The 16,212-nt window shown below is 34.0% G+C and overlaps 1 protein-coding gene across 1 annotated transcript in view; it reads left to right on the top strand.

Moving 5' to 3' along the window:
- Window positions 1–13,155, top strand: part of LOC123673437 — a 30,337-nt gene extending 17,182 nt beyond the window's left edge. The window contains exons 7-12 of the mRNA XM_045607917.1: window positions 1,242–1,317; window positions 3,818–4,020; window positions 5,004–5,167; window positions 6,697–7,019; window positions 7,871–8,312; window positions 12,702–13,155. Of these exons, the coding sequence (XP_045463873.1) occupies window positions 1,242–1,317; window positions 3,818–4,020; window positions 5,004–5,167; window positions 6,697–7,019; window positions 7,871–8,312; window positions 12,702–13,141 (1,648 nt within the window). The 3' untranslated portion in view covers window positions 13,142–13,155. The remainder of the gene's footprint in view (window positions 1–1,241; window positions 1,318–3,817; window positions 4,021–5,003; window positions 5,168–6,696; window positions 7,020–7,870; window positions 8,313–12,701) is intronic.
- Window positions 13,156–16,212: the final 3,057 nt, after the last annotated feature.

The raw sequence follows: 16,212 nt of genomic DNA, 5'->3' as shown, positions 1-16,212 counted from the left end.
CAAAAATTCACCTTATATTTCATCAAGTGTGAAGATAAAAGTTTAAAAAATACTTTCAGTAACTAATAAGAGGTTATCTATCTCAAAATTTGACATAATTCTTTATTTCATTGATAGTTGCATTATCGTTCGTTAGTTATGAACTTCGATTTCCGGTAAGACGTTTAAATTGATGTGATATAATTTATGCATTCGACTAAAAGCAGCCACTTATGAAGCATTTTTTCAGTAGAATACATTGGTGTAATCATTTGTTGTTTATTGTAGGTAGTTTTTTCCTTTTTCAAAAATATAGAATATATTTCAACCACTTGCCTATCTATGATAATCTGTAAGCTTCAGATGATTAAAATATTCAATGGTCTCCAGATTTAAAACCGTTTGATTTATTCAACTTTCCAAATTGATAAATATTGTTCATTGAATCTAAACAAAGAAAAAATCTGAGGGTGTTAAATCCAGAGGCTTTGCCGGCCACCGAATATTTTAATTATTTGAACTTCAGAGATTATCACAGATAGGCACTTGGTTCATTTGCAGTGTGAAAATGAAATCGAGGATTTTAATACTTTGATAAGAAATTATCATGTTAAATATTTTTGAACAGAAAAACAATGAGCGGTTTTATTTGAATAAGAATTTGAATGGTTTACATTTAAAAAACACAAGTTTGTATTACATATAATTAATTGCAATAAAAAACCAATGACTACACCAATGGGCTCTACCAAGAAATGTGGCTATAGAAAATTTTATTTATTTGTCATAGGAATTTTTATGGTTTACATTAAAAAAACTCAAATTTTCATTAAATTTTGAGACTAATTTCAATAAAAAATAAATTACTACAACAATGGGTTCTGCCAAAAAATGTTTCTATAAAATATTTTTGTTTCATGTTCATAGCACCAGTAATGAAGAAGTTAGGAGAACTGTTCATTTGACACCATTTTCCAATTTTCTCTTCTAGTTGAATTCATAAGTTGGCGGTTTGAACCAAATGTATACTCTTAAAAATCGAGCCTGAAAATTGATTCTACTGCAAGAATATTTTAGAGTACAAAAAGAAAAATAACTCACGTTTTATTAAAATTATAATATGTTGTTCCGGTACACAAAAATGTAAACTTAATCAGAACCTTTTATTGAGCTAGCTGTCCTTCAACTATTGGAAAAAAATCTATAAAAAGCACGAATGCAGTTTGTCCTTGAAAAAATCGAATAAAAAGTACAACATTCAGTCAGTTGGCTCATTTACCAGCACAAGTGCAGTTTGCGTGGAATACCTATTATATGATCTGGATAATTCCAAAAAAGGTAAGTACTGTTTTAGGTTTTGAATTTTTTCGGACATTGCTTTTAACACAATCTGTATAGAATTGTTCTCAATACAATACAATACAATAAGTATTGGCTTCATCTTGTCATTTGTTTCATTGTTTTCTATCCCTATTCTCTTACGCATCTGTTACGAAAGGTAAAAATAGAATAAGTCAAATCAATTTGCAAAAAATATCGAAAGGTACAATATTCACTAAATTCATTCAGATTATAAGGTTCACAATCAAGAATAAAACCTTTCAATATCTTCTTGAATTTTCTTTGACAAGAGATATTTCTGAACCCAATAGGCAGGACATTGAACAATTTTATTGCCATACATTCTACAAATTCTTTCCTTAACATAGAAGCATGAGTAGGAACATGAAAGGCATTAATTTTTTTTTTTATGATTTATATTTCTGTGATTATCAAAATAGTAATTATGTTTGGTAAAGAATATTAGAAGTATATGTACAATAGATGTGCTGTTGAAATGTTATTTTTCCTGAATAGTCCACTACATTTTTCCTGAATAGTCCACTACAAGATTTGTGATTACCTACATTGAATTAGGAAAATATTATTCATAAATGATGAACTTCCCCAGAAAATTATTACATAGGAAAGTACTTATGGAATGAAAATTAATAAAATATACAAACTGGAGATGTTGAATATTCAGTTTGCATCTGAGCATGAGTATAAGCTATAGCGTGCGATATTTAGTGTTCCTCTAAGTTTTTCAGTATAAGGACTCCATTTTAGGTGTTTGTCAAGGATGATTTCTAGGAATCTAACATTTTCGGCAGCCTAAATGTGATCATCAGAAATGTTAATTGATTTTATCTACTCCTATTGAATTATATATTCATTATTCAACTGCTTTTGAGCAATTAATAGTATCTATTAACAAACAGCCGTGAGTTATAATAACTCACTACTAAAATTCACTATAATAAATGGGAACATATGGATCTGTGCTTCTATACTTCTCTGCTTCTATTCGATTGGCCGAAAGGGAACATTCCATTATTGTTATTGAGGGGAGGAATGTCCGAGGGAATGTCACTCTTGACGTTTTCAAATTAAGTTGATATCTAATTATTGTGAATGTTTTGCTGAAAACGATTAATTCAAGTATGAAGATGAAATATTATATACATTTCCAAAAGACAAACAGCTAATGTTACCATATAGAATTAATTGCCCGAAAAATATAAAGGAGTTTGAAAAAATTTTCAAGATTGGTGTAGCAGTAAGATCATTAAGTCATCGTTTACAGGGAATATTTTTTGGTATATTTTAATGCATTTTTATAGGCAACTATTAAGGTTTTTCAATAAAGTTCTATGTCTGTACTCAATACTGGATTCGAGCTAGCCGAAGCTAGTTCGATTGAGATTGGTGGCACTAAGTTTCCATCTCTCTTGTACGGGATCGAGCAGATATGTTTATCTCCCGTTCCTACTGTCTATATTCTAAGTATGTATTTTTTTCTTAGTATTTATTGATATAGTCGTAGATAAAGTATAGTATTCAACTTGCGGTAATGGTCATAACTCACTTGATGATATTCTAAGTCTGTTTTTTTTTTTCTTAGTATTTATTGATATAGTCGTAGATAAAGTATAGTATTCAACTTGCGGTAATGGTCATAACTCACTTGATGAATTACAGCACTCGCCTGCGGCTCGTGCTGCAAACATCATCTGCGTGAGTTATGACCTACATTACCGCTCGTTGAATAATATACTATTAGATCAATCAATTTTAATATGTCACTGTGGAAATTTTATTGTTAATTTTATATTAATTCAAGGACAAGATTGTGTTCACATAACATTTTTCCGACAATTCTGAGTATGTATATTTGTTGACGCTGCTATAGATTCTGAAATATATGATAACCAAATAGTTATATCTTCCGGCCTTCCGCAAAATTTCGTAAAGATACTACATTAGTCTTAACTAATGGGATGTAGTACCTGTCTGACCTAGTTAAACTACCTATTAGCTTATGTGGTGTATTATGTGCTACAGGTTTACATAAAATTAGAAGAAAAGAAGACCGAAAATGCTCCCTTGCGGTACACCCAGCATAACTTCTCGCGAATCAGGCATAAAAATGTCACCATTTTCACGACCACTCTCTGACTTCGAAATGTAAAGTGAGACTAAATTTTAGCCGCAAGTCTCTAATTCCACAATCCTTAAAAATCTTCAACAATCTCCGGTGATCCACCGAATCAAAGGTGTTGGAGAGGTCTAAGAACAGGCCTTATTGAATTTCATCCTGTTCAATTGCCTTCATAATTTCATTGATGAGTTCAAACAGGGGAGTTTCTATATTTTTGACATTCCTGTTCTTCGAGAATCCATGTTGACAGGAACTTAAATTTGTTAGGAAAGTTAATTCAATACTTCTGTGACTATAGAGTAAACTGAGAGCTTAGCATGTCAGCTAATTGGAATTTATATAATTATTTTTTTCCAGATGTTCGTGGTCTTCTTTCTCTCATTAGTACTGATGATGTTAGTATATTTTGTGGTTATCAAACCATTCCAATACTGGAAAAAGAAAAATGTGAAAACAGGTGTAGTTATTCCTCTGTTTGGTGACAACTTCAGAGTCGTCTTTGGTCTTGAAGGCATTATAGACCAAGCTAGAAGAATATACAATTCGTTTCCCAATGAAAGGTGAAGGCTTCAAAATATAATATTCCCGGTAACATATTGACTGAAGCAGATAGCATAAAGGGAGTTAACTCAAAGATCATGTCATTCCAGCTTCTTATGATTTATAAGTAAAATACTCGTTCAATTCATGTGACATTTCTGAAATACAGAGTGTTAAACAAAATTCACAAACAAAGGGAAAAAGTCTCATTAACATGTCTCCACAAACGCTTTGCTTTCAAAATACAGGTTACTATAGAGTTTGAATATTTTGTCTTATAGCACCTGTATTACTCGAAATTGAAAAGAATTTTCCAATAAGGTTCCATTTCGAATAGAATTTTTGAAAAATTCGAGAAGGTTGTGTTTAGGTTGGGTTGTAGTTTTATGATTTTGATGTATGCAAAATTTGAGTTTTATTAAATTATCAGCTGATAAAACGTGATACCAAGAGAGAGAGAGAGAAAGATTGTGTTTTGTTCACCTCCCCCCTTGTCCAACGGCTGGAGACGCTCCTGTGATTGGATCTTACTTAATGAGTAAACTGTTACGGTGAATTGATTGCACTATCGAGCTATAATTTTTTATGGACAGAATTAGAAAAAAATTTCGTCTTAAATTTTTGACTAGGAATAATAGCAAAATTAAAGAGTGTCTAAATGAAACAATGATTCTTCTTCATATTTTTCTTCGATATTTTTCAAATTACAAAAAATTCAGGAGCTGAAGGGGAAAAAATATTATCCTATAGATTTTCACAGACAATTTACATAATATGCTATGATGTAATCCCTGAAGTATAATTTGTTCGCAAAATTAAATTCAAATTTTGACGTACTTCATCTTGAAAACGAAGATTTTGGGGAACCATGTTAAAAATTTGTTTTTTTTTTAATCATTCATCTATACGTTCATACCTTCAATTTAGAAACAATTTGTATTGTGTTTAGAAAGAACAACTAAAGATATTCACTAATCAAAATCAAATAATTTTCATTTCTTAGATATTATGGATTGTATCAATTTTCAAGGCCTGTATTGGTTATCAGGAATCCAGACCTCATCAAGAAATTTTGCGTTAAGGATTTCGATTATTTTTTCAATCGTCGAGACTTCGCAACAGAGGAAGCTGATATATTATTCTCCAAGTACGTGCTGAGCCTAAAAGGTATTATTTCAATAATTAAATTCAGAGATTTTCTTCCAGTTTATTTATATCATTGTATACTTCGCTCTAGAATTAATATTGAAGCAAAACACTTACAAAAAGTATCTCAGTAGTTTATTATCAGGCCAATTGAAAAGTCCCCGGTCTGATGCACAGATGACGGTGCTAGTATTAAATTCATATGATGCCAAAATTTGACAGCAGTCCGACCATTAGTTTGTGAGATATTGCGTTGTGATTGTAGCTACTTTTGTTATTTGAAAAAAGATGAAAAAAAAAGAATTTCGTGTGCTGATGGAATATTGCTTTTTGAAGAAAAAAAATACAGTTAAAGCAAAATCTTGGCTTGATGAAGAGTTTCCGGGGTCTGCACGAGGAAAGTCAACCATCATTGATTGGTATGCCGAAGACGGCGAACGCAGTGGACGCCCAAAAGAGGCTGTCACCGACGAAAAAATCAAAAAAGTTCACAAAATAATTTTGAATGGCCTTAAAGTGAAGTTGATCGAGATAGCAGACATTGTGAGAATATCATCTGAACGTGTACATCATATCATTTACGAATATTTTGTACATGAGAAAGCTATGTGCAAAATGGGTGCCGGGAGAGCTCACAATCGATCAAAAGCAAACAACGTGTTAATGATTCTGAGCAGTGTTTGAAGCTGTTTAAGTGCAATAAACCTGAATTTTTGCGTCGATATGTGACAATGGATGAAACATGGCTCCATCATTTCACTCTGGAGTCCAATCGACAGTCAGCTGAGTGGACTGCATAAGATGAACCGAATCCAAAGCGAGGAAAACACAACAGTCAGCTGGTAAGGTTATGGCATCAGTATTCTGAAATGAGCAAGGTATAATATTCATTGATTACCTCCAAAAGAGCCAGACCATCAACAGCGATTATTATATAGCGTTATGGAAACATATAAAGGATGAAATCTTCAAATAACGGCACCATTTGAAGAAAAAAAGGTGCTGTTTCATCAAGACAATGCGTTGTGTCACGAATCAATGAAAAGAATGGCAAAATTGCATGAATTGGGCTTCGAATTGCTTCTGCATGCACCGTATTCGCCAGATCTGGCCCCAGCGACTTTTTCCTGTTCTCAGACCTCAAAAGAGTGGTCGCTGGAAAGAAATTTAGCACCAATGAAGAATTAATCGCCGAAACTGAGGCCTATTTTGAAGCGAAAGACAAATCGTAGTACAAAAATGGTATCGAAAAGTAGGAAGATCGCTATAATCGCTGTATCACCCTTGAAGGCAACTATGTTGAATAATAAAATCGAATTTTGCCAAACTGTTGTTTTACTATGGTAGAAGGTGACTTTTCAATTGGCATGTTTAGTATCTACGCTATAGTAACTGGTTAGTAAAAGTAAAACGTTTCAAAACGTTTTGAGAAAAAATGTGTTTTTACTTGATAGTCCAGGGACTTATTAGGTAAAGAGAATGTAATAATTGAAATGAATATCAGTTATCGAAAAAAAAACTTCTTCTTCTTCGAAAATATTTATTTGCAGGGCAAATATGGAGAGATATGAGATCCACCCTCAGTCCAACATTCACAAGCAGTAAAATGAAGGCAATGTTCATGCTAATTTGTTACAATGCGAAACTATTCACTGATTACTTTTTGGAAAGGGAAGAGGATATTATCGAAGTTGAACTTAAAGGCATTATACATAGGTATACCTGTGGTGTTATGACAAGTACTCTTCTTGGAATCCAGATGAACTTTATGAAGGATATTAACCACTTTTTCTTCAAACTCGGCGCTGATTTCGGTAGTCTTAGAATGAAAATTTCTTCGTTTTTATATCAAATATCTCCTAAAATTGCTTCTGTAAGTACCAATCAATTTTTCGTATATAAGAGAGAATGCAAGATAAAAAAAAACAAAAAAACCGCTCCATGGATTGAATTGAAATTCTCTGGGATTTTTGTGGTGATATTGAACTGTAAAACGCATACTCAACATTGATGGTTTTTTTGATATTTTCAATTCAGCGCTTGATTATGCAAAAAGCCTCCAAAAGCCCTTTTTTATCAACTTCAAATTCATGTGATAACGAAGAAAAAATTTTTTCGAGAATACCATAGCTATTTCTTGTAGAGAATTCATTCAAGATTTCAAAACATCCCCTAAATTTTCTGTGCAAACATTGATCGGTGAGATATTGATGGTTAAAGACAAAAAGGTCATTTTCAATTCAAAGTTCGATATTTCAGAGAGTGCTTGTATCGAAATTTTGAAAAAAGGATATTGAAGCTGAATGGACAAGTTGTCTCATCCATATAGTGGTTAAGTTGGAAAAAAAATTTCCAAGTCTGTAGGCCAAAAATAAAAACTGAGAAAATTTCGCAGAAATTTTAGATACTGTATTCATTAGGATTGAGCGGTACACACGTTGCTTGAAGAAATTTTTCATCATGAGATCTCTAAACTATAATCTTCAAGCTTCAAAAAGCATTTTTTCAAATTGAGATACGACCATTGTTATCGAAAATACAGTCATTTGAAAAACCGCTTAAAATTTCGAATTTTATTTTGATCCTTCAATTTATTCTACTAGTATAATACAAAAATAATTTATGCAACAAAGTAAAAAATTTCAGAACACAAAAAAATAAACGAAATAATCGTGGTTAGTAAAATGATAATCTCAGAGCTAACCTTCATTTTTTTTCATACAGATTTTGAAAGTACCAATAATAGCGAAATATCCTCAGGAAATCTTCATAAATTTAGTAAAAGACACCATAAAAACCAGAGAAAAACAAAACATCAAACTTACCGACTTCTTAGGACTACTTCTGGACGCTAGGAAAGAAAAAGTGAGAGCAAAAGAGCAACATGGACGAAATGACAGTGGCGCAGTTATCAAAGAAGAATCAGAACAGAAGAATTCGAATTGGCAATTAACTGATGTAGATATCACTGCCCAAGTTTTCGTATACTTTCTTGCAGGTTTCGAAGCAGTTGCTACGCAAATATGTCTGACTATTCTTGAACTGGCAATACATTCAGACGTGCAGAATAGGCTGATAGATGAAATTGATAGAAATTGGCCAGAAGACAGAGAACCTAATTATAATGAAGTGATTAATATGCCCTATTTAGATATGGTTGTTTCTGGTGAGTTTCTAAGTGTTTCTGGTTTCTGATAAATTTTTTTCATTTAACATACAGGGTGTCCCGTAAAGACCACGTCAAACCGAGGGAGAATGTAAATCAAAGGATAACCCACCTGCTATGGCAAAATTCCCATTATAAAAGTCTTACCGTTTACGAGATATTTTTTTTTGAAAATAATGAATTTTTGCCCCTTTCAATAGTTTTGCCCTTACGGTTGGTACAATTTTACATCTTTCTGGTTAATTTTTTCTGTAAAATATTGCTGAAGAATGTTTTTTGGGCAGCCCCAATATTAAAAGTCCATAGGATTTAGGTCAGGTGAACGAGGAGGCCACAAAATTTCACCTTCTCTTCCAATCCACCGGTGGGGATAAGTTCTATTCAAATGTGCGGTAACTTCGAGTCCGTAATGTGCTGGGCATCCATCATGTTGAAACAACAGACTACGTCGCAGCGCCAGTGGCACATCTTCCAATAAAATGGGCAGCTGGTTGGTTAAAAATTCCAAATAATTGTTTGCGTTCAGTGATGGCGGCAGTTCGATCGAGTCCAAAATTGCACCATTAAATATTCCTGTCCATAAATTGATCTTGAATCGATATTGTGATCTATCTTCTCCCACCTCGTATGGATTTATGATATTCCAGCTATGCAAATTGTGGAGATTCATGTACCCATCCTTGGTACAGGAAGACTCGTCGCTCCAAATGATCTTATTAAAAAAATCTGGATCTGCATGATGTTTTCCAAAATTTGCCGGCAAAATTGAATTTCGTTCAGGTGAATAATTATGCGAGTAATATTTTCGCACGTAAACAATTGCCATTGTTCACTAAGTAATGCAACATCGAAGGTTTCTTAACAGAATTGACAAACTTGATTTTGTCAGAAACGTACCCAATTGTATAAAAACAGTCATATCTTTTTTCTTTGAATAACAAATGACTTGTGTGATACCTCTTTGAAATCTTTATAAAATAGACAATTTATTGGTGTAATGTGCAGCAGTAGCTCGGTACAATTTTTTTTCACTACGATGGGCTAAACTTCATGAACAACATAATCCACTTCCAAAATTTCCAATAAAAATATTTGTCATAGCCCCCCTTTAAAATTAACCAGAAAGATGTTAAATTGTACCAACTGTAAGGGCAAAACTATTGAAAGGGGCAAAAATTCATTATTTTCAACAAAAAAAAATATCTCGTAAACGGTAAGACTTTTTTAATGGGAATTTTGTCATAGCAGGTGGGTTATCCTTTGATCTACATTCTCCCTCGGTTTGACGTGGTCTTTACGGGACACCCTGTATGTAATTGAAAATATTTCATTCATAAAATTTTGAGCCCAAAATAAGATCATCGAGAGGAGAAATCATGAGTCCAAGAATTTTCCTTGCAATAAAGTCTAAACGGGTAGTGTTGTGTGACTTTTTGCACCATGTCGCACAAGTAAATCTCTCCGAATTCCATTTCATTAATTCCAGACCAAAAAACATTGATATTCATTGGACTATATCGATGAGAATTGATGTTTTGAGTGACACCTTCTTCTTCTCATATTCAGAGAAGTACGGGCCAATCATTTCACCAGACCAAATTGCACGCGAAGTGACCACACCAGTGACTTTTTGTGGATATAATGGTCTCTCAGCAGTTACATAAGGATCTTTATTGCCCCATATGCGACAATTTCGCTTGTTTACATAGCCACCGAGTGAATGAAAAATATACTTCGTCGCTGAAGAAAATTCGATGCGAAAAATCGTCATACCATCGTTCTTGTTCGAACACCCAATCGGCATGTTTCTATGCATTCCATGGCAAAGTGGCTTTAGTTCTTGTATCAACTTAACTTTAAAAAGTGATGCAAATCCAGATTCAAAATACGCCATAGCGTGACGTAAGAGGGGTCCAAATATTATGCGAACCGAGAAATGGATATATTTTGATCTTCATCAACTGCCTCGTCTATACGCGTTTTTCTGTAGCTCTCAATCACCTGTAGTTAATAGCTGGTTATCTGTGTTCTACATTGATATTTTAGTGTTGAATGATACAGTTTTCTGTCTTTCCTCAGGTAGGATAATATAATTTTCCAATTTACTTTGGTAAATCTATGTTTTAATTCAGTCGATTTTTTCATCACCGATCTTTGTTTACATATCTAAGGTCGATATTAGTATCCCACCCGCGCAGATAATTGTTGATCCTGGCGTTCTTTCCCCCCCTTCGTTGAACGCTCATTGGTTTTCGGTTTTTGATCCCCACATTTCACAATCTTTACATATTTCATTCTCTCGGCTCTGTCGTGGGAAACGCGTGGACCGCACTGGATCATAATATTTAAATTCAGCAGACCGATAATCGTAGCAAATTATTTCGCGGCCTGATCACCATTTCTTATCATTCCGTGGTCTTCCCTCTCTGTGAAAGTCTCTTGTATCGACCCACAAGAGTGAAAAGTTTACTTGCCTCTCCTTTCCTATTTAAACTAATATTTTTCTACTAATCATGCCCTCGTACTGCTTTAAATGCTCGAAAATAGCCACCGAATCAGATAAAAATGTGTTAAAATGCTCTACCTGCCGCATACTCTATCATGCTTCGTGTGTCGATATATCGCCCGTTGACTCTGAGCTTATGAAAGAGTCGAAGGGTAAGTGGAGCTGTCCGCCGTGCCTGAGTAGCAAACGATTGCTGCGGAGTAACTCGCAATCTGATCAGCCTGTAACACTCGAACATTTTTCTCTCCTAATGAGTAAAATGAGTTCAGTATCTGAGAACATAAAATCAATAAAATCCGATCAGTCTCTAATTTTGGCCGAGCTGCGTGAATGCAAAACAACTCTCGATGAACATACCTCGCAGTTAAGTAGCCATAGCTCCATTATTGACGAGTGTCAAAATAAGTTGTCTCAAATAGAGTCATCACAGAACGCTGTGGTTTCGAGAGTTGATGAGATGACTAACGATATAGTAAAGATTAAATCTACTCTATCCGCTGCTCCCGATAGACTACCATCTCTATGTTCTTTGGATTCCGCTGAGATTTTAGAGCGAGTCAAACGTTCTTATAACATTTTGCTTAAAAATGTACCTGAATCTGACCCAGAGAAGGGTGACACCGACGTGGCTGTCAAGATACTGGAATCTATTGATAACTCTATACAAAGCGCGATTGTCAAGATTTACCGTATTGGAAAACGTAATCCATCCCACTCACGTCTGCTGAGGGTTTCCTTTTCGAACAACGGGGTTGTGGGAACATTGCTGAGAAACAAGAAGAAGCTTCTCAATTCTGGAGATTTCAAGCGCGTACTAGTTTCTGATGACAAGACTCCTCACCTGTTAGCAACTCTGAGTCAGCTTCGCCTTGATCTGAAGGAGCGCGAAAGGTCCGGAGAAAGGGACTTGACAATAAAGTACGTCAGAGGAGAGCCAACAATTGTATCCCAGACTCCAAAAAACTGAGTAGTAGTGGTGCCATACATGAATAGAGTTTTATTTATACTTTCATTCAATCCCTCCGTTCGAAATATCATGAACTTCTCTCATTTGTTAGAGTGCATGGTCCATCGCTCATTTTCATTACTGAATCTTGGTTGCATACTGATATTTCTGATTCTGTAGTCCTTATTGCGAATTACCAATTATATATATTATACGATGGATGGTGTACTAGGCAGTGACTTTGTATATTTACCTTTGTGCTTTTTGGTTTACTTTAGTTTAGTTTAGTATTGTACTTCTGTTTAATTTAATATTTTTTTTCTCCATTTCTGAGCTTTTATAGGTTACCAACCTCAGCTCTTATTCCATGTGATAATAATTTTCACCTACAGCAGCAATATTTTCGATCGAACGAGTATTTTGATGATGTATGGGACTCAATACATCAGTAACATACTACCATATTCGGTCTCATCAGATTTTTCACTTTCTTAATTATTGTACGCTCAGATGGACGATTAGGACGACCATAGTCTGACGGTATTACACGAATTTCGAGATAGCACTTTCTTCATCGATTTATTCCAGTTAAACTCACGTAGATCCCGATCCGATCTGGATTAAACTTGCCCTATGTTACACGGCATAGTGTACCTTTCAACAGGTGAAAGAATTTTTAAAATGGATTCAGAAGTTAGTGAGCCTATTCACAAGAATTTCACAAAAAAGTTTATAATATTATTATAGATAAATAAATTACTTATATACATATAACCTATGCATTTTAGATATTATTATCTACATGAAGAGGGCAAAATTAAAATCATTAATAAATTTATGATATTGAAGAAAATATATCATATCATTCATACCAGAAATGTTACCTAAACACTTGTTTTTTTTTCTTTTAAAACTTCATTTGTGCTCTGTTTTTCAGAGTCTTTAAGGAAATGGCCTAACGGAATTCTCACTGACAGAATTGTCACAAAGGAATACACGATCCAACCAGAACTTCCCGGAGAAAAGCCTGTAACACTCAAAGAGGGCACTGTTTTAATGATATCCATCCTGGGATTGCATAACGATCCTAAATATTTTCCAAACCCTGAAAAATTCGACCCGGAACGATTTTCTCCAGAAAACAAAAGTAATATACATCCTTACACATATATTCCATTCGGAATTGGTCCGAGGAACTGCATTGGTTCAAGATTCGCCCTGTTGGAAATTAAAGCTTTGCTTTTTTATCTTTTCCGTCATTTTGAAGTGGTACCGATTGAGACAACTGATATACCCCCGAAATTCAACAAAAATGCCGCTGGTTTCATTCCTATAAATGGCTTTCATGTTGGTTTTAAAAGAAGAAGATTAAATTAAAAGGTTTTTCCGATTCCTAAGATTTTTTCTGAAAAATATATTTCCAGTAAAATCATCTCCTCACATAGGTACCTAAATCTATGTGTATACCTACATGATGTTATAAGAAACAGAAAATTCAGAATTTATTCGAACTCTCTCCTAAATAAGTTCTTAAGGAGTTATCATTTTTTACTATATTGGGTATTCACAGAAATTGGGCTTTGCTTAGGGTGAAGAACAAAGTAACCATTTTGGGAAGAATTGAAATTGTGTTCTTTTTTATGATCAGCAGTTAACATAATGACTGCAATAGATGGAATTATACTCGTATGAATAAATAAATAAATAAATAAATAAATAAATAAATAAATAAATAAATAAATAAACTTTATTCATCCATTAAGACAGTACAGTATAGGACAAGTCAAATATAAATTATTCAAAGAAAAGCAACAAAATAGAAAGAGAAGAAATAGCAAATAATTAGATAATAATTAGTGATTACAAGTCCACAACACCAACTCGGAATCACTCATATATTCAGAAACTGAATAGTAACCCTTGCTGAATAGCAAACTTTTTATCGTATTTTTGAAACGGATATGTTTCAGATTTTTAATATTTGTGGGTAGATGATTGTATATTCGTATACTCTGGAATAAAGGTGAATGTTCAAACCTGGTTGTCCTATGTGCCGGCACAACGAGAACATCTCCACTCCTCGTTGGATATCGATGGCAACTAGATAGTTTTGTGAACGATTTTTCATTGGATTTTACGTGAAGAACGCACTTATATATATATATATATAAACATGCGACTGTCATGATTTTATTTGTTTTGAAATGAGGCCGACAGGAATGTTGGGGAGGTATTCTGAAGATACATCTAATAATTCTTTTCTGACATACAAATACTCTATCCAAATCAGATGCACTACCCCATATGAAAATATTGTATGACATATGTGGGTAAGCAAGACAGTAGTATATGTCCTGGAGTGACTGGAGAGGAAATAAATTTTTTATTTATTATTTATTTATTTATGTTGAATATAATAGCATTTTCTGCTTGTTTCACTGGTGCGCACTGATTCACCAGGGCAATTGTGCACTGAGTGCAACCTGTGACGTCATGCACTTTTACGGGTTGCCCGAGATATTGACATTTTGACAAATAAAGCAGAAAACGAAAGTTCTTCTCAGTGCACTTTAACCAGAAACCTCTCGCAACGTTTCACACACAACCACAACAATGTAATCCTAAATTTACTATAATTTAATAATAATAAATCTACAAATACCTAATGATGGAAACCGAAAATTCATTGCCAGGTAAGCATATTAGTACCTATTATTATGGATGAAAATTGTATATTGAATAAAAAAGAATGAGATCCAAACAAAATATAAATTAATAAAAAAAAAATAAATGCAACTGTATTTTACAACAAACTACGAAATAATTCAGATTTCCTATATTCAAATTATTTTCTTCAATGTTCTTTTCACTCAGTCCTGTTTTATCTGTTTCTAATAATAATTCCTATTCTAAGCTCCAATTCCAAACTCTTTAGTTTTATCACCTTTACTTTTATAAATGGTGTTTTTTCAGAGCTATAGAACTTTAAAATGCAATAAAACAACGATGGATTATTCGATTGACATGAATTTCATTTACCCGCAAGATAATCTTGTGGCATTACATTTTAAATATGATTTCTGGCATATAATCGCCACGGCTGGCTCGGATATAGTACAATCTGGACGTCCAATTTTCGATAACTTTTTCAAACATTTGTAGCCGTATAACGGCAGTAACACGGCGAATGTTGTCTTCCAAATGGTCAAGGGTTTATGGCTTATCCGCATAGACCAATGACTTTACATAGCCCCACAGAAAGTAGTCTAGCGGTGTTAAATCACAAGATCTTAATCCAATTCACAGATCCACAACGTGAAATTAGGCGGTCACCAAACGTGTCTTTCAATAAATCGATTCACTTCTGTGTGACATGTTGCGCCGTCTTGTTGGAACCACAGCTCCTAGACATCATGGTTGTTCAATTCAGGAATGAAAAAGTTAGTAATCATGGTTCTATACCGATCACCATTGACTGTAACGTTCTGGCCATCATCGATTTTGAAGAAGTACGGACCAATGATTCCACCAGCCCATAAAGCGCACCAAACAGTCATTTTTTCTGGATGTAACGGTGTTTCGACATACACTTGAGGATTAGCTTCACTCAAAATGCGGCAGTTTTGTTTGTTGACGTAGCCATTCAACCAGAAGTGCGCTTCATCGCTAATGGACGTAGTGCGCGATACGTATTCCGCACAGAACCATTTTCTTCGAAATAAAATTGCACTATTTGCAAGCGTTGTTAAGGCGTGAGTCTATTCATGATAAATTGCCAAACCAAACTCAGAATAAATCACTTGACAGCTGTTAAATCGGTCGCCATCTTGAACAGTAATGCAAAATTAAAGTTATATACCTCTAAAAAAACACCCTATATATTCCAAAACTTAATTTTAACTATCATTGCAAACATAACAAATCATCTATCATTTCAAAATCTCAATATTACGTTTGAAACCAACAGAGATATTTTACGAAATCCATGATTTAGAAATTTTGATCCAGAAAATTCCATAACATTATGTAAAGTTTTATAAATCGAATTATAAAATTCATTTCAGATGATCATTGGGGAGTACCTGAAACAAAATTATTATTAGATAAGTTCGAGCAGTACTTATCTTTGGTTGGGCCCATGGAAAAATTTAGGTCTAAAAGAGCAATGTGAAAGCAAATTGCGATATTTTTTCACCACTTGTTCCACATAACCCTCTATTCGTGGTTTATTTTCTAGTTTTTCTTTGGTCAAAAATTCTAATTCATCATCACTTGAAGATGAAGATGATTCTAAAAACTCTGCACATCAAGTAAATATCTTATTGTTATCCGCCATATTTGCACTGGAAATGATGCACCGACTCCCAGAACCAGTGTCGGAAAAGTGAACTAGGTGCGCACCACAGATAACAGAGTGGTGCGCACTGAGGGCGCACCAGGGCATAAGC

The sequence above is a fragment of the Harmonia axyridis genome, chromosome 2 (assembly GCF_914767665.1).
Source record: "Harmonia axyridis chromosome 2, icHarAxyr1.1, whole genome shotgun sequence".
Lineage (NCBI taxonomy): Eukaryota > Metazoa > Arthropoda > Insecta > Coleoptera > Coccinellidae > Harmonia > Harmonia axyridis.
This window is presented reverse-complemented; position numbering and strand designations above follow the sequence as displayed.